General features: G+C 41.0%; 1 protein-coding gene and 1 non-coding gene across 13 annotated transcripts in view; one reads left to right on the top strand and one right to left on the bottom strand.

The window, feature by feature from the left end:
- ABL2 (ABL proto-oncogene 2, non-receptor tyrosine kinase) overlaps positions 1–18,827 on the bottom strand; it is an 87,199-nt gene that overhangs the window by 19,937 nt on the left and 48,435 nt on the right. For 4 of the 12 annotated variants that reach the window (XM_036015239.1, XM_036015243.1, XM_028530671.2 and 1 more), the window contains exons 2-3: positions 3,596–3,658; positions 2,268–2,438 (exon numbers count right to left, since the gene is read on the bottom strand). In XM_036015239.1, coding sequence (XP_035871132.1) covers positions 2,268–2,438; positions 3,596–3,658 — 234 coding nt within the window. Of the gene's footprint in view, positions 1–2,267; positions 2,439–3,595; positions 3,659–8,323; positions 10,078–18,827 lie in introns of those variants that run through there. The other 8 variants (XM_036015241.1, XM_028530673.2, XM_028530677.2 and 5 more) reach the window with 6 other exon arrangements.
- Positions 17,162–17,295, top strand: LOC114512213. Its single transcript, XR_003685789.1, has one exon. It is a non-coding gene; the product is annotated as a small nucleolar RNA SNORA13 (small nucleolar RNA).

Raw genomic sequence — 18,827 nt, 5'->3', positions numbered from 1 at the left:
ACTCTGGTGGCCATCTAACTTTTTTCAGCAGCCTACAAAAATGTCTACTGGGGACAACTTCCTACGAGCCCCTCTTGTCTCACCCAAGACACCTGGATGTGTGACATTCGATGAGAGAAAACACACGAGTGTGGACTCACACACATTTTAACTATATGTGTAAAACACACATATGTACAGACAGGTAGGAGTGTGAGCGGCATGCTGGCGGAAATGCACAGGAAAAAACACCCTCATACTGCTAGAGAGAAGAAATACAATCTGCTTGTAGCTTCTCTACTTCACTCCACAAAAGCTGGAAGGCGGCAACACGGAGCAGTTCACTAACTGCATCACCACTGCCTCCTTATCGAGGCCTGGCAGGGACAGGCCCCCACAAGGAGGACACGGTGAACACCCACGTGTGTGTCTGCCTTCCTCTCTTCCTGGAAGTCCGGAGGAGACTGTTCTGCTCTAGGAGGAAACTGACGGGCCGGGACTGGTGGGAATACAGAATAATGGCCCTATTGTATTTTTAAAATATATTTTCTTGTCTTTAAAATACTAATATACCTTTAGCATGACATCATCTCACAGTGAGAAGAACCTGATATAAAAAGCTGTGGGCACCTCACTGGGTTTTAAGAGACCCCCTGCGGGCCACAGGCAAAGGCAGTCCCACTCCCGGGGCGGCACACCAGCGGCCGCCGTCACTGGTAACGGAGGACTCAACAAACTCTCTTTATCGATGTTTCCCCGGTGACTGAGCTGTCTTGGAAAACACTGACACGCAAACCTACCTGGGAAAGAACGCTCTGAGCCACAGCCCCACAAACTCCCACTGAAGCACCAGTCAAGGTGTGAAGGCCTGTTGGGGCCCAAAGAAAGTACTGCAGCGTGTAAAATCTCTATGATGTCCTTTGTTTTACCCTAAAACTGTGGGTAAAAACTCCCTCCCAGCGCATAAACACACACCATACACACATCCCTTCGCCACCCAGCTCCGAAACTACCCGAAACCTTTAAGTAAACGACACCAGGAGACAACGCACCTTCCCTTTCTCCCGGGCCTCCCAGCCTCCTGGCACGGGCACACGGGCCATCACACCCTCTCTGGGACTCGTTCCCACCCCGGTTTGAGAAACTCGGGTTTAAGCATTTCTGCTTTTGATGAATCTGGCTGGATTTAAAAAACTGATATACATAAAAGTTTTATTTAAGAGTAACAGTCCTTGAATGGAAGCCTGTCTCGTTAATTTGGTATATCCACTCCCATTTAAAACCTCATCCTGAACCTTACAAATAAACAGCCTATGTTTGACGAATCACTTATGTTACAATTTCATTTAGTTACAAATTATCCCGAAATGAACTTTTTCCCAGTTGGACGCTCTCATAGGTTCAAAAGACAAGAACAAGCCTGAGCAACCTAGCGATGCAGTTTACACACACGGTGACGGTGTCCCACACTTCCACTTCCTTCTCAAAGCTCCGTATTTTCTGTCCTTGTTCAAAATACCAATAATGGACGATTTCATTTGGTCGTGTTCTTCGTGTTCCCTTTTATGAGAATCTACCACTGAAACGAACCACCAGCCAGAAAGTACCACCAGAGGAGAAACCCCTCCTGCTGCCCATCTCGCTAACGCACGTGGGCAGTGCACGTGCAGGCCAGGGCTGCTCAGAGCGGGTCCGCGGTAAGGCAGGAGCCCGCGCCAGACTGCACTCATCACCAGACTGCCTTCCTCGCACCGAAAGCCTTGCTCCAAAAAAGAAAATGTCAGCGGACCTAAACAATAAATACTGTACTTAGGGGTGAAGTTGGTTTACATTTTGGGTGCAAGTTCTTGATCACACGGTGAACCGGTAACACACAGTTCTCAGGCAGGCAGTCACAGACGACGCTCCCAGCAGCGCTGGGGTCTGGAAGATGACTCAGCCACAGCCAGCGGGAGGAGACGCACGGCGAGCCTTCCCTTGGTGGCGGATGAATGCTGGCATATTACACACAGTACAATCTCTGAGAGTGAGCACCATTTATGTGTAGATTGTGTGGTGTTTTTTCTAAAGCACTTTATTTCATTTTATCCTTAATAAGCCCTATAAGCTAGACAAAGTGGCATTATTCCATACACAGTTAAGGGGAAAAAAAGGACCATCATGACCCCTAAGAATCTGGGCTCAGGTCACCTGGTTAGTTTTAAGTGGCGTGGAATCTAGAACAGACCCCTTTATTTCCTAAACACTCATGAAAATGAGAAGTGAAAGGATCCTACTCGGAAGCTCACCTTTAGTGATGCTGAGTGTGTTGTCACCACTTGCTACAAAGTCATAAAGTGCAACGAAGAGGTTGGGGTCGCTCTCGGTGGCTCCCAGCAAGTTCTCCTTGGAGCTCCACCTGATGGCCTCGTGCAGCGCCTGGGGCTCCACGTCACACCCGTAGGGGCGGTGCAAGGCTTCTGGAAGACAGAAGGAGAGACAGGAGTTCACAGTAAGCTCAACAGTTGGAAATGCACGTGAATTCAGCACACATGCCGTATGCTAGCCGCTGGCAGGGATGGACGGCTCCGGGGAGGAACAAAACCATGGAGTTGTGAAATCACGAAGAATGAGCACACGGCACTATCTCCTGAACGTAAGAGAAGACTACTTGTTGAAAATACACCAAGACAGAGATCACGTTTAATTGTGATTTATATTCACTGACCAAATCCAGAAATTAGTAAGAAAAACATAGTTTTCTCAAAATGAAAAAAAAAATCTCAAAAAGAATTGGCAATTTGTTTTATAAAAATGCAAGATACTACATTGCGGTGGTGGTTTTAAGAGGGAACAGTCATGGTTTATACGTCTTCCCTAACTACCCTCCTTCCCTTCCTCTCTTCGTATAAAAAAAACTGTGGAAAAGATAACAGATGTTAAGAAATATACACATATCGTATAAATCCAGACCCTCCACTTACATGTAAAAATAATGCTTCTAGAAAAAAACAAACCTAAAATTATCTGTTAAACAACAGATGTTTTGGTTTAATACAAAATGTTCTCGCCACTCCAAAATACCTTTGTTTACCACGCACTGTCTGTAAGAGCCTGCAATTGTTGTTCTAACGAAAAAAGTTCTATCCTATTTTATTTTCCTAAGTGGCACGTTTTCGTAAAACATCAGTAATTTAATTGAAAGCCCTAGAAAATATCACTAACTTGGACACTGATTTAGTTTCTACCATGGGCAATGCTGGCAGCCTTGCAAGACCTGGTCGCTCCCTCCAGGGTACATGGGTGCCACGTTCAGTCGCACCACACAAACAGGTGGTTCCTGCACCACCTTCTCACAGCCCAGGTCAATTACACAAAAACGACACTGCTCTTCCAGCAGGAATTTTCTTAATCACTGGAATTGTTTCAGCAGCTACAGGCCGCTAACTGCCTATGTGATATAACAACACTTTTGCAATTATGTTTCTTTCTCTGACTCATTTTTAATTTAAAATTGGTTTTACCACATTTGAAGAAGAAAAAGCCTTGAATCTGTGGTTTTACTCCTTTTCACATCCATTCCCTCCTCTCCGTCTCCGCAGCCAACACCTTGGAGCAGACCCCCACCACCTCTCACCTGGACTACTGCCTCCAGTCTTGTCTCCCTCAAAGCCATCCTCCACACAGCTGGCAAAGTGATCTATTCAAAACAAAAATTCGACCATGTCACTCTTCTTACGACTCTTCGACAGTTCACCGTGGAGCTGGACTCTCTTTAACACGCCTTCAGGGGCTTTAGGACCGGGTCGCCCCCTGCTTCCCCAGCGTCACCTCTCCCCACCCACACTCAATTTTACACACCAACACACCCCATGATGCTTCCTGCATCTGTGCCTTTGCTCACACTGTCCTGTCTGCCTGGAATGTGGTCTCCTTCCACCCCCTTCTGTGTTTTTTGACAGTTTGACTTCTCACTCTGTAGCCCGCAGCTCCAATACAACCTCCCCTAAGAAGCCTCACAGGTTCCTCCTCCCATTGCCCCCCAAAAGCATTCCATTTGCTACATTCGCACCCTGTGTCTTTATCTTTGTAATATCCTCAACGCATGCCTGTTTCCCAAACTTCGCAATGTGCACTTTGGCATAAGAATGGTATCTTTCTGCTCTGGCTGGTGTGGCTCAGTGGACTGATTCGCTGGCCTGCGAACCAGAGGGTCGCTGGTTTGATTCGCAGTCAGGGCACAGGCCTGGGTTTTCGGGCCAGGTCCTCAGTAGGGGGCGTGTGAGAGGCAACCACACACTGATGTCTCTCTCCCTCTCTTTCTCCCTCCCTCCCCCTCTGTCTAAAAATAAATAAAATCTTAAAGAGAAAAAGAAAGAATGGTATCTTTTTTTCCAGCAAGGAGTTGTATGTATTCAGTAACTGTTGACTCAATGACCAAATTACATAAAAATGTAAGTGGCAGGAAACAATGACATGTATTTTAATCCTAAAATAGCATTAACCAATGTTTAAAAATGGTTTTATAACTGTATACATGAAATAGACAGTAATTCCTGCTGTGGGTTGAATCCATAATTCTCTTCACAGTTTTAGAATTTATTTCACTTCATCACATTCCTTCTCCTCTACAAAGGAACACAGCTTCAAAATTCCACAGCTAATTACACTGTTTCACATTAAGAACATTACGACAAACCTAAAGATATGTCCAGATGTCCTGACAAGTTAATCTGAAGCAGATGTGCTGTTCCTCGTCCACAGGCAGCGTTACGGTGAGTGGGAACAGCTGTATTACACACTAAAATAACCGATTATGATTATAGAACGAAACACCATCCTGGCCTCATGTACCATGTTTTTCTTTACTCTAATGAAAAATTATCTACTCTAGTAGAATTTCCACAGGGCTACAAAATGCCAGCCCTTTATTAACATGAATAGAACTGCGAAAAGAAATACAAAGAATATTCATAATACTAGGTTCTACACTAAATATAATATATCCGCACTAACGTTTCTTGCCAGTGATGGTGGTAATATATCACAATGTTTTGTGATCATTCCTCTGTTTAATGATTATCAAACAATTAAATTACATTTCCTTACGTAGGAGTCCCCTTGTTTGAAATTATAAAAGGAACAAAAACCAAGGGTAATTTAACTTTTGTACTATCAATGACCAAGTTAGAAATAGTAATCAGGCAGACACCAAAACCAGCTCTTAAGCCCTATCAAGGCCAAAAATAGCAAATGCCATACATTTATGTCTTACTCTGTGAAACCCAGTGTACTAAAATTTAAAGTTTACAAAACTAATAATTTTAGTGAGCATCTATTCATTACTGGACATCTACCATACACCAGCCTTATGCTGAGCTTCAAAATATAAACATTATAAAGCACTACTTGGATTTTCAATTAAAATAAAAACTACTCTTCTTCTTTCTCCCAAATATGTTTTTCCCACAGAATTCTTCACCTCAGTTAATGGCAATTTCATCTTTTTAGTTGCTCGAGCCAAAAACCTTGAAAGTTTGAGCACATACTTCTAGCTATAAGAAGTTCTAGGGATCTAATGTATAGCATAGTGATTATACTTAATAATACTGTACTATGTACTTGAAAGTTACGAAGAGAGTAGATCTTACTATTTTGCAATATGCAAGAGTATTAAATCAACACATCATAACCCTTAAACTTCCATAATCTTACATGTCAACGGCATCAATAAAGCTGGGGGAAAAAAAAACAAAAACCTTGGAATCGTCCATGACTCCTTTTCTGCTCTCACATGTCACACCCAATCCGTCAGGGAATTCTACTGGCGCTGCCTTCCACATCAGTATTCGGGATCTATTCCCTTCTTGCCCCCTCCATTATTACCGCCCTGTCGCCACGGTTGTCTCTCACCCAGGTTATTTCACTAGAACCCTCACTGAGCTCCATGCTTCTGTCCAGACATGTTCTCTACTGTCTAGTCTCACTAAGGCACCAGCCAGTTTCTAAAGCGTAAGTCAGAGTGTGTTGCTCCTAGGCGCAAACCCAGCTCACAGATGGCTCCCTGTATCTTAGAGTCAAAGCTCAAGTCCTGACAAGGGCCTGCAAGGTGGCACCCCTCCCCTGCCTCGGGACCGTGTACTGGCTCCGCCTGCTGCCTACACCGTTCTTCCCCGAGACATCCCCGTGACACTTCTCGCAAACGTAACCCTCTCGGCGCGGCGTTCTCTGACTGCCCTATTTTAAAACACATCTATTCCTGGCAACATTCCCATGTCCTCCACATCTCCCTTCCCAATGTGTTTCCCCCCACAGCTCTTACTACCACAAAAATACAATTCACTTACTTACTATTATATTCATGTGTACTCATCGAGCTCCCCCAATCAGAACATCAGTTTCACGAGAACAGGGGTTTCTGCCTGCTTCGTTCACTGGTCAACTCCAAGCACCAAGAGCAGTGCATGTGTACGGGAGGCTCTCAAAAGAGATGTGCTGAGTAGATGCACTCAGAGGATGCTGAGGGGACAGACCAGAGCACAGAGCTCGGAAGGCAGGAGAGAGAAAGCATCCAAACTGCATGAGCAGGGTTCTGCACTGATGACACAAGAGTGACAGGCTGTCAACGTGCAAGACACGACTATGCAGCACGGTTCATCTGCACTGAAGGGGAACTCCATCAAGCTCAAAGGAGGATGGGTAAAGGCAAGTCAGTCTCTTAACAGCCACGTTATTTGATAAAAGGAAAAAAAAAAAGAACAAGAACAAGACCTGCGACATAATTTTATGTAAACTTAAAAAATATTCAGGGTGGGCAAAAGTAGGTTTAGAGTCATGAGTATGTGAAACACAGTTTATTCTTGTATTATTTATTAGTTATTGAGTTATTTTCCATATGAACTGTAAACGTACTTTTGCCTACCCCGTATTCAGACTAAATGATACTGTTTCATTTCTCAAATACACAATATAATAAATACAGGACAGGATAAAAGCAATTTTTGAAGCCAAAGTACTAAAGAATCACAACTTGAAAAACAATCTTTTTTATTCTCTACTCTTCGCCCCATCTCTGGCTTTATGACTTTTTTGGTCAAGTCAAAAGACCTTCCTTCCTTCCTTTCTTCTTTCTTCCCACCCAGCCTTTTGTTCTCGGAGGGCCAGGGGTCAGCTTCCGTACAGCCTGTCTGCACAGGATATCCCCTGAAACGCATCCCACCGCGAGCACAAAACAAAGGGAGAACTTTTCAAAGACAGAAAACATCCTAATATTTCCCTCAGGCGAAGAATGAACATGTATTAAATCATAAAGAACTAAAGAACTAATGAAGAGGACAAGCTAAGAAATAGAGGCAAAAAAGACAAAAAAAAAAATCCCGTAAGAAAAGCAAGTCAACGCCCCGGTGTCACCCAGAGGGCCCCGCCTGCACCACTTCCTCGGGGTGCACAGCAGAAATGTCCGGACGACTCGGATGCACTGAGCCCGCCCAAGTGCGAGTGAGCCGGCCGGGAATGTTGTTTCTGAGCAACAGCGTGGAGTGACTACTACACATTAGGTAAATCAGATAGCAAGTTAGTCTTCTATTAATCATTGTTATAGATGTAGATCACAGACTCGTGAGGAAACAACAGAAGATTCTGATTCTCATTTAGAGAAAACAGGACCCAGGTGGCAGAAATACATTATGACTACTAAGAAAGGTAGTTTTATTACTTTTTTCTACTGATACAGTTGCAGGAAAAAATAAAAATAAGGCTAAACATAGAAACTTGTACAAAGTAAATTATCAGTATTAAACAAATTAAAATCCAGACTAAAATTCAAACTCAAATTTAGAGATAATTCCTAAATGTAATGTTTAACTGTATTAAAAACACCTTTCACCAATTATTCAATAACTTTGATTGGTTTACTTAAAAATCTGTCAGGTAGGAATTGGAAAAATTAATGTACAAAATTCCAACTTAGGCACTCCCAAGTATAAATGCCTATCTTGCCAGAAGTCTGCTTTCCCTGGCTGTGTGCTCTCTAAAAAGCCAACACTTTTTAACACCTCTTTTAAAAAGCTATTTAAGGTGGTTGGATAAATCATTCAATAGTTCTCAAAATACAGTTCAAATTCTTTATATCAAGTCATGTATATCTCAATTTCACAAAACATTATGTACTACTCATCCATCCTTTCTTTGTAAGTACTGAGGCCCTGCTGTAACTCACACACCGGGAAACACAGCACTCACAGTGTCACTGGCCACCAACGAAGACGATGATGTCAATACACGAGATTACTTTCTTGAAATCTCCAATCATGCTTGATTTCTGCGCCTGTCCACCCTCTCCCAGACCTCCACCCCCGAGTCCTACCTGTCAGGTTGGGCAGAGCAGTTCCTGGGGCGTCAGTGCGCGGGCAGCAGAGTGAAGTGCCCTGACCTCGGCCATAACGACCAGCTGGAAGCAGAGCTGTCCCCAGGACCATCCCTCCGCCCAGAAGCACAGGACTCACACTGCTCTGGGACGAGGCAGTCTCGGCATTCCACTCTGACGAGCGGCACCACGTGCCTGGGACACTGACTCATGTGCGGGGTGGCCCGGGAACCAACAGGGGAGGAAGAATGTACAAGTGCCAAGTGGGAGGAGGGTGGCCCGAAGGCAACTGTCTAGTAACTAGGAACAGATTGAGTCAGAATGGAGTCACCTCAAAACCTCAGGGGTTATTTTGAACAAACAAATAAGTAAAAAGCAACACACACACGGGTAACATAATACAACATGTAGGGGCCTGTATATATAGATGGGATTTCATTCCTAAATAAATTGTTTAGTGAGACTGTAGAGAACTTTCCTTGGAAAAAAATCTGTTTACAATAGAACACCAAATACACTCCTAAAACAAGAGGAGCCGCCTAATGAGACTCATCTTTTGCATCACTTAAAGTAGTTCAAGAAACCACAAATCTAACGTCAAAGAAATAGTTACAACCTGATTCATAAGCACAGAAGCCCAGGAATGACTGCTTTCACTAATATTTCACTCTATAGTTTAATAAAAGTTAAAAACATGGCATGATAGTGTTGAAAACTTTTCAGTGCTAGAACTTTTAAAAGCCAAAGTCTAATCTTTTAAAATATTTAAAGTTAAGTAAATTTAGGAACCTGCAAATGAGACTACCTTATGAGAATTAAACTAGTAACATCAACAAATAATGAATGAATTTAGTGGTATACTCTACAAAAATAATACAAGAATGTTTGTAACTATACAGCTAAAAACACTTCTTGATTCAATATTTATTAAGCACCTACTATGTACCAGTTCCCAGGTCAATCAAGGTAACAGTAAAATTATAGGATAGCAGAATGAAACAGCCTTCAATAAAGCTGAAACAAAATTATAATGTAACCTTAGAGAAAGAATGACTTTGCTGGAGGTAATTATTAATAGTTTAAAAAAACAAAGCTTACACTTTTGATAAAACTAACCTGTATACAGCCAGTACTGTTAACATTATAAGGAAAGCAAGAGTTAAATGACTAACCATTACCTCAGTTAATGACTCAGAATTTCAAATACCAGGCTGAATTTTTCCTTCCCTGGATTATAAAAAATACAAGAAAAAGGATCTCCATAATCCATGCTCTATACATATTTATATTCTATATCATATGGTTTACTATTTAATCAGTAAGTCTATTTAAATTTACCAATAATTAATAGTTACATTTGCAAGTGCTCTTATCTTGTAACCAGGAGTACAGAGGGGATGAACAGATAAACCAAATGTGGTGCATAAATACAATGGAACATTATTCAACCATAAAAGAAATAAAATTTTGATATATGCTCCAACATACATGACTCTGAATGCCTTACGCTGAGTGAAATAAGCCAGAGACAGAGACACATACTGTCTGATCCCACTAGACAAATAATGTCTAGAGTTTGTTCCAGTTGTGCAGATGGATGGTTACCAACATTGTGAATGTGCTGAAAGCTACTAAATTACACATAAAGCTATTTTTTTAAAGTTTAAAATGTAAACTTTACATTATCTATATTTTATAACAATAAAACATTTAAGAATAAAAAGCACTGAGGTCTCCAAATACCTCTATTATGTGATGTGGGTCATTTCTATCATTATGTATCATATTTAAAGTTAAAACCGAGGTTTTAACAATATTTATGAATTTTAAAATAATAAACCCATATGTTAATGTTTTTTAAAAATAAGTAGTCTTCAAAAGAAAATTAAGAGGTAAGAGTAATATTCTGCAAATCTCTTTACTCTTTGACTTAAGACAACTGAATCCTCATTTTGCATTTAATCTGTTGTAATGTTGTTTTTGTTGAAATATATGAAAATCTTAATGCACACGGGTAAGTAGGTGCAAAAAGAGTTTAATTTAATTTTGATAGTCTTTCGGATGATTATAGCTATTCTTCTTTGATACCACAGACAAAGGGGTTTCCCAGTCAAGAAAATGCTAAAGGAGTTCATCGCCACCAAACCAGTACTACAAGAAATGTTAAAGGGTCTTCCTTAAGAAGAAAAGAAAGATAAAAATATGAATAATAAAAGGGCAATACGTATCTATCGACAATTACTTTAAATGTAAATGGATTAAAGGCTCCACTCAAAAGACAGAGGGTGGTGGCTGAAAGGCTAAGAAAATAAGACCCACACATATGCTGGAGACTCTTCAAAACAAAACACACACCAGTAAAGTAACGGGATGAAAAAACATATTTCATGAAACTGGAAATAAAAAAAAAAAGCTGGAGGAGCCATACTTACACCCAACAAAATAGACTTTAAAACAAAGGTTTAACAAGAGACAAAGAAGGACCCAGCGATTCCACTTCTGGGTATTTATCCAAAGAAACCCAAAGCGCTGATTTGAAAAGACACACGCATCCATATGTTCACTGGAGCATTATCTACAACAGCCGAGATGCGGAAGCAACCTAAGCGCCCACCAACAGACAAGTGGATGAAGATGATGTGTTGGATATATACAATGGAATACTACTCGGCCATAAAAAAGAACAGAATCTTGTCATTTGTGACAACATGGATGGACCAAGAGGGTGCTGTGCTGAGTAAAATAAGTCAGAGTATGATTCTGTCTGATTCCATATGATTTCACTTACATGTGGAATCTATAGAACAAAATAAACGAATACACAAAACAGACCCACAGACAGAGGAGGGGGGTTGGGGAACTGGTGGACAAGGTGACAGAATTAAAGGAGCACAAATTGGTAGTTATAAAATAGTCACAGGGATGTAAAGCACAGGGAATATAATCAATACTATTATAATAACTATGTATGGTGCCAGATGGATACAAGATGTATTGAGGTGATTACTTCATAAGTTATATAAATATTGAGTAGTATATCTGACACTAATATAATATTGTATGTCAACTGTAATTAAAAAATTAAAATTTAAAAAAATAAAGTTTTAAAAAGACTACAGTATCTTAAGTTAGAAAACTAAACAATTAAGATACAAAAATATAAAGAAAATAAGATTCTTTTCTGATTCCATGCCGCTTTTAACTATCTAAACTATCTAATACCTTGTAAACATTTTTTGAGAATGAAGTGAAAAAGTATGCGTGAAAAAACTAATTAATAGAACACGATAAATGAGAGCCTAAAAAGATTGAACTCAACAAAATTATTAGTAGAGTAAGGTGGGTTTTCGTTTTTAAAATGATTTGTTTTCAAGTTTATAAAAGCAACATATGCTCATTATAGAAATTTGGGGACTATATATAAATAGACAACACCACAATATTTATACAACTTATATTCCCACTTACAAAATTATTAAAATAATAGATACTTTTACATGTGGCTCTTTTAATCTGCATAATGATTCATTGTTTTGCCCAGTATTTATTGAGTGGTCACTATGTGCAAAGCTCTTTGCCAGGCAGGAAGTATTAGGTGCTAGGCAAAAAAATAAATAAAGTCCATAAGAGATAAAGGTAACTCTTGTGGTTGGGCCAGGATGGGGAATTTCTCCACTTTAAAGAAAGTGACACTTAAGGTAAGGGGTGGGGGTGGGGGGGAGTCTAAACTGAGAGAATGTAGCAAGTGTAAAAGCCCTGAGGTGGGAAAGAACCTGGTATGCAGAGGAGACGGAAAGCACGGCTGTAATTGAGAAAGTGAGAAGAGGAGCACGAAAATAAGTTAGTAAAACAGACAGGAGCCGGCCAGACCAAGCCCTTCAGGATTTAGGATTCTATTCCAAGTACAGGAGACATCCACTCAACAGTTCGGAGCAGGAGGTCATACGGTCTGACTTCCATTTTGTAAAAGGTCACTCTGGCTACTGGGTGAAAAATATGGATTACATGGGGAACAAAATTAGAAACAAAAATATGCAGCGGTTCAGGGATGGGATCATCTCGGCTTGGAAAAGAATGATGTCAGTGAAGACAAAGAAAAGTGGAAGAATTTTAAAATCCAGTTTAGAGATGGAACTGACAGGGGCTGCAGACCACCTGGATACCAGAGAAGCGAGAGGGAGAAGAGGAGTGGCTGCCGGCTGGCAGGCCTGAGTAAGCGGGTAGATGGCCACGTAACTCACTGAAAAGCGTAGCAGTACAAACCACACGTCCCACCACAGACAAGTAAATTTGAAGGACAGAATTAAACACCCCGTTACAGAAATCTGGAGCTCAGAGACGACCGACCAACCGTAGGGGGCAGACATCAGCACATCAATGGTGTTTTAAAACCACGGATCTGAATGACACCACTTGGGGGACAGAGTCAGACGGAAGTGCGGGACGGAACCCACAGGGAACAAGGATCTGATACCGCAGAGGTTTCATCTGAAACCACGGAGGCCAGAGAGAAGTGAGAACACACTGTAAGTGCGGAGAAAAAATATCCTTTCTGAATTTTGGCAGTTTTGTCAAACCAAAATTTGTCTACCCAAAATTCTACATCCACAAAAAACACCCTGCAGAGATGAAGGTGAACAAAGACAGTTTCAGCTGAAGAGAAGAGCTCCCTGCCAGCAGACCTGATAGAAACGAATTGTTAAAGGAAGATCTTCAGACCGAATGCAAATGATACCAGAGGGAAACTCTGAAACATCAGGAATAAAGAGAAACAAAAATGATAAGTAAAATATATTATTCTCTTCTTGAGTTCTTTAAGTTATGTTTGGTGGTTTGAAGCAAAAAGGGCAACACCCTCTGTAGGGACTCTTCAGTGTAGAGCGACTTGACATAAAGGCGAAGGAAAAACAAAACTATGAGATGGTAAGGTTTTCTTTTTTTATATATATATTTGACATGAGGTGGTTAAATGTTGAATCTACGTAAGTTGTGAAAGTTCAATATATATAGTGAAATCTCTACAGCAACCAGTAAAAAATTTCTATAAAGAGATACAGCAAAAGAAGAAAAAAACTAAATTAAACTGTAATGCTAAAAAAAAAACGCGTTAATAATCCAAGAAAAGGCAGAAAGGGGAGACAGAGGCACAAACAGAAAACTAAAACGGTAGTACAAAATCATAAGGCAGACGGTCATAACATATATATAATGTGATTCAACTACATGCTATCTAAAAGAAACTCACTTCAAATATAATCATATAAGCAGGTTAAAAATAAAAGGATGAAAACATGTGTTCACATAAAAACTTGAACTTGAATATTCATAGCACTATTCATAATAGCCAAAAGTGAAAACATCGGAGATGTCCATCAACTTAAAAATGGATAAATAAAATTATTCACTAATAAAAAGGAATGGAGCACTAACACAGGCTGTAACATAGACAAACCTTGAACGAATTACGCCAAGTGGAAGAAGCCAGTCAGAATGAGCACACTGGGTGAGTCCACGTGGCTGGACTGTCTGGAGCGGGCAAATCCACAGAGACAGACAGCAGACCAGCGGGAGCCAGGGGCTGGGGTGGGGAAGGACGGTAGAACGACTGCTAATGGACATGGGGTTGCTTTTGGGGTGATGAACATGTTCTAAAACTGGGCTGTGGGGAGGGCTGTACAACTATGTGCTTTTTTAAAAATCACAGAACTATATTTTTAAAACAAGTTTTATAAAATGAAAGTCATAACTCAATAGAGTTGTTTTTAAATAAAGCATAAAATATAGAAAACAAAATAGAAAACTGGATTCTTGTTCTCTAAGAGAATGAAAAGATAATCTATAAATGGGAGGAAGTTTTTGCTAGTTATATATCTGACAAAGGACATGCATCCAGAAGATATAAAGAGCCCTCAAACTTCACAATGTGAAAACAACTCAATTTAAAAATTAATAAAAATCCCCTTCATCGAAGAGGACACAGGAACGACAAATAAGATGTCCCACACCGGCGGCCGCTGAAGCAGTGCACGTTAACACCACACTGAGACACCACTGCACACCTATTAGAGTGCCTAACGGAAAATACTAACAATACACTGAGTGCTAATAACGAGGCAGGATGCAAACCAACTGGAACGCGCATGCACCGCTCAGTGGCATGCAAAATGGCACAGCATTCTAGAAAGCAATTTGGCAATTTCTTGTAAAGTAAAACATACACCTACCATATCACCCAGCAATTCCACTCCTAAGTACTTACCCCAGAGAAACAAAAACTTACATTCACAAAAACCAAATGTTTATGACATAAACATGTCTGCCCCAAACTGGAAACAAAATAAATGCCCTCTACAGGTTCGTACAATGGAATACTACTCAGCAGTAAAAAAGGAATGAACTCCCGACACACACAACAACTTGGCTGGATCTCAAAGGCATTATGCTGAGTCTGTCAAAGAAGCAAGCCAGTATCAAAAGGTTACAATTCTCCAAAAGATAAAACCATTGTAGCAAGGATTTTTTTTTTTTGGCAGGAGTGGTAATGTAACTATTCTGTGTCCTAAATGTGATGATGGTGGTTACACAAATCCATACACTGGTTAAAATTCACAGAACTGTACACTCCCCAAAGGCCAGTTTTACTGTATGTTAATTTCAAAAATTAAAAAAAAAAGTAAAGTCCAGGATCCAGGACAAGCCTTGAAGAACTCCTATGCTTAGAGACCAAACAGAAAGGAGAGAAGGCAGCGAAGGAGAGCGAGCACTGAAGGAAAACGCCCCGAGGTTCAGGCAGGTGACTGAAGGAGGAGGGAAGGGTCACTAGGGGCCCCTACTGTTGAGATGTGAGTAAGTACAAAAAAGTATCTTGTTTTTAAAAGCTAGATTGTAAAAAAACTTCCATATTCTTAGAAATCTTCTAAAGCTTTCTTGTTAATGGTTATCTACATTCCATCTTGCAGGGGCCTCGTCACTTCCGATTTGCACCTGTAACCAATTAACACATTACACTGTACGCTGCCCCCCATTTTTCTCTATTTAACATTAACTTTAAGGGCAAATTTTCAAATCAAAGGACATTTTTAAGACTCATGATACATATTTCTAAACCACTTCCCAAAAATTTGTACCTCTTCATACGCATCAACTCTGAAAGAATACTTGCTTCACAAAGGTGCTTATATATTACTTTTTTCATTCTAAAGACAAACAGCAGTAACTTGTCTAAATTCACCACTCACTGCGAATAAGGTAGGACACTTCCCATTTCTTTTGGTAGCTATATTTCAATTTACTTTTGGTGAGGTGAAACGCTTTCCCATTTCTTTTGTTGTTTCTGTTTCCTACTTTGCAAGCTGTTAGGGGCGCTGGCCGCAAACAAAAACCCACAAGCGGGAAACTACACAATGCAACTCCTGGTGTTACTCCCGTCACTAGACATGCCAAAGAGGGGAGTTCGACTCTTCCCTACGCTGGCCCCAAACTGCAAACGCCTCACAGGTGGAGCTGTCGCTTTTAGAACCACGTGTGTCTCTGGGAGTGGACAGCCGCCCCGGGTGAGCTGGCCCACAGCAGGCCACCTCCCCCCTTTTCACACCAGCGCAAAACAGCGTCGCAGAGACCTAGAGCAGAACGTGCTTCAGGACCTAATGGGAGACCCTGCAATATGCCCAACTCCATCATCACTGAGAGGAGGACACGAAGCTGGCGTCGGAACCAGGCGGTCTGTAAGGTGGCAGCTGCCACAGCCCGGCCTGTTCGTAACCCTCGCCCCTCTGCCTCCCAGGCAGCCGCTGGCTACAGTTCTGGGAAGAAAGGAGAGAACCAAGTCCGCATCACGCCACTTCACTCTCAGCATTCACCCCTTCTTCACCTTTTATTTTGTGAACTCGAGGCTATAGGAACAATACTGGCCGCCTCTCATTCCAAAAAGGTTCCAAAGTTAATAAGCTCTTTTTTAAATCCAAGAGACACGGTGGTGTAGGGAAAGGGAAAAGATGCTGTTACAGCTTTTACATTTTGTGACAAGAAGTCTCAGAGTTACTGAATTTTTAAAATTAGCGATCCTATCAATCATTTTATTAGCAAAGCACTTTTTGGGTTTCATTGGACAGAGAGATGCATAATGGTTCTGTACTTGTACAGACTTCATCTTACTGAAGGAAAAAGACAAAAAAGGAAGTAATGAATTAGAGTAGATATACCATTTAGGCAAAGGAAGAGACTACTTAATCAGAAATGATCAGAGGTCAGATTCAAGGAGAATATAGGAACTTGAACTACCATTTGAAAGATAATACAGGATTTATATAGACAAAGGGAGAAAATAAGCCCAGTCAAGAATAAAATGCCACTGTGATTTTTTTTGTGATACACTCAAACTGAGAGTGCGTGGAAGCTAAGGAGAAAGGCCACAACTACTACTACCAGCTGATCTAAAGGACAGTTCATCTCGCAAAAGTTCAGAGGCTCTTCAGCTGCTTATTTTTATTTCTATACCTTCAACTTTTCTAGCCATACAAATTCTCGACTTGAGCCCAATAAATTTCTCCCTACCTTTTAATGAACTTACTTACTTTCAAGGCAGGAAGGCACCCCTGTTAGATTATACAGAAAGGACTGAAGTTTGCAGTTACGGTGTCAAGTTCTCCACTCAGCACTCTGGATGCACATAACCTCACTTAAGGACTCCACAGTGCACTTACCATGTTTTTCCTGTTTTACAAATGAAAACTGTCCACTCAAGATATTTAAATAACTTATCCAAGGACCCCTCACTTTTTGAATGGCAGAGTCCAGAGCTGCTGCTTAACAAAGATTTCTTAGATTAAAAAAAAAATTTGCTTTTGTGTTGCCCGTTCACTTCTGGAAACTAGTGAATGTGGTGTCAAGAAAGGTGTAAACTAAACATTTTGCAGCCCTTTCCTGCCCTTGAATATGATGTCTTTGGTGTAGGAGCTGCGTAAGTAACAGTGTAAAAAAAAAAAAACAAACAAAAAGGCTTTTTAACTTAGGGATCATTATCCCTAAGGAATAATTTTAATTATTTATAAATTTATAAACACTCCTTAGGAATAAAATTAAATGTAACTTAAAAGAACTAAACAAACTCAATTATTTTATTGTAATTTAATTCAATTTTTCCCTAACAAGAGAAATTAAACCTAAAAGGATGAGATTTGGTAAAGTAGCACTGAGCTCTGGAGGACCACAAGCCACTGAAAACACCTAAGTCATCGCTCCAGTCGAGACGGTGTGCTTCACACCCACCCGAAGCCTCCAAACACGTGAAGGAATCATCTGCTCCTGTCAGAGTAGGAGCTTTCTCTAATAACGAAACCACAGAGAGCAACACGTCCTGGACTCGAAAATCTTCTAGTGCTGTATTATCACTTAGAATGTCCACAGCCCCGAAGGACAGGCGTTATCACACTAACACACTCGAATACTCAGAAACACTAAGTAACTTGATGGGCTGGTTCAGCAGGATGCGAACCCAAGGTCGTGTCTCACTCCGAAGCCCGTGCCCCCCTCACTGCTCCAGGCCGCCTCCCTCAGGCAGCAGAGAGCGGTATGGAAACACCGGGAAAGTCTGGCTTTTCACCTCCTGGAGAAGACTCTCAAGAGAGCCAGACTCCCCCCGCAGAATGGCCTTGATTCACCCGTCCGTACACATAGTGACATTTAAGAGCCAAACCTCAGAGACTGATCAGAACGCTAACACGTGCTTACCGACCAGTCCATCCCATCGCAGGAAACTGGAAACTTCAACATCACTCCCAATGTTCGATCGCAAATGTTTCCAGAGCTAACGCACAATGACTCAGAGAAGAGTTTTAAAAATTTGTATAGGTCATGTCAGAACTTAGGATGCATCCAAACATACAGCCTTTTCTCTACTTAACTGTACAACTTTCATCTCTTCCTACAACAATCTTATTTAGATCAAAATAAAATAGGTTCTGTGTTTACTTTTGATTTACCCTAAAAACAGAAACAAACAAACAAAAAACACGAACAAAATCTTCCCTAGTATATGGCTCACCTCACAATCATTTCACACAAAAAAGAAATGTTCCGTGTGGGTGTTCACTAGGAGATATTCCTTACAGTTCTAGAAGTTTCCTAACCTTACCCTGTAGGACACCTGCCGCTGCCCTGCAACAACTCAGCAACATAACGACCCTTTCATGTGATGCTAAAAGTCAAAGAAGTTGGTTTTTCCTGTTCCAGACTCGTGGAGCTAGTTTTACGTTAGCTATGAAGAGTCATGTCTATGTGTACATACTACACCCCCTATACTTGGGCCCTGGCTGCCAGCTACTTCCTGCTGGCTGCACTCACATGTTTCCAATGGACTTTAAGAGAAACAAAGGCCTTATTCATTGCCCGTATTTCAGCCGCTGCTGGCCTATCCAGAGCAGAACTCTCCCTACAGCATGAGTGCTGGAGGTAATAAGAAAAAACGTAATTCAAATATAAAATTCTTTTGGTTTAGGGTTCATAT

Source organism: Phyllostomus discolor, chromosome 14 (genome assembly GCF_004126475.2).
Source record: "Phyllostomus discolor isolate MPI-MPIP mPhyDis1 chromosome 14, mPhyDis1.pri.v3, whole genome shotgun sequence".
NCBI lineage: Eukaryota > Metazoa > Chordata > Mammalia > Chiroptera > Phyllostomidae > Phyllostomus > Phyllostomus discolor.
Note: the sequence above shows the minus strand (reverse complement) of the source record. Positions and strands in the feature narration are given on the sequence as shown.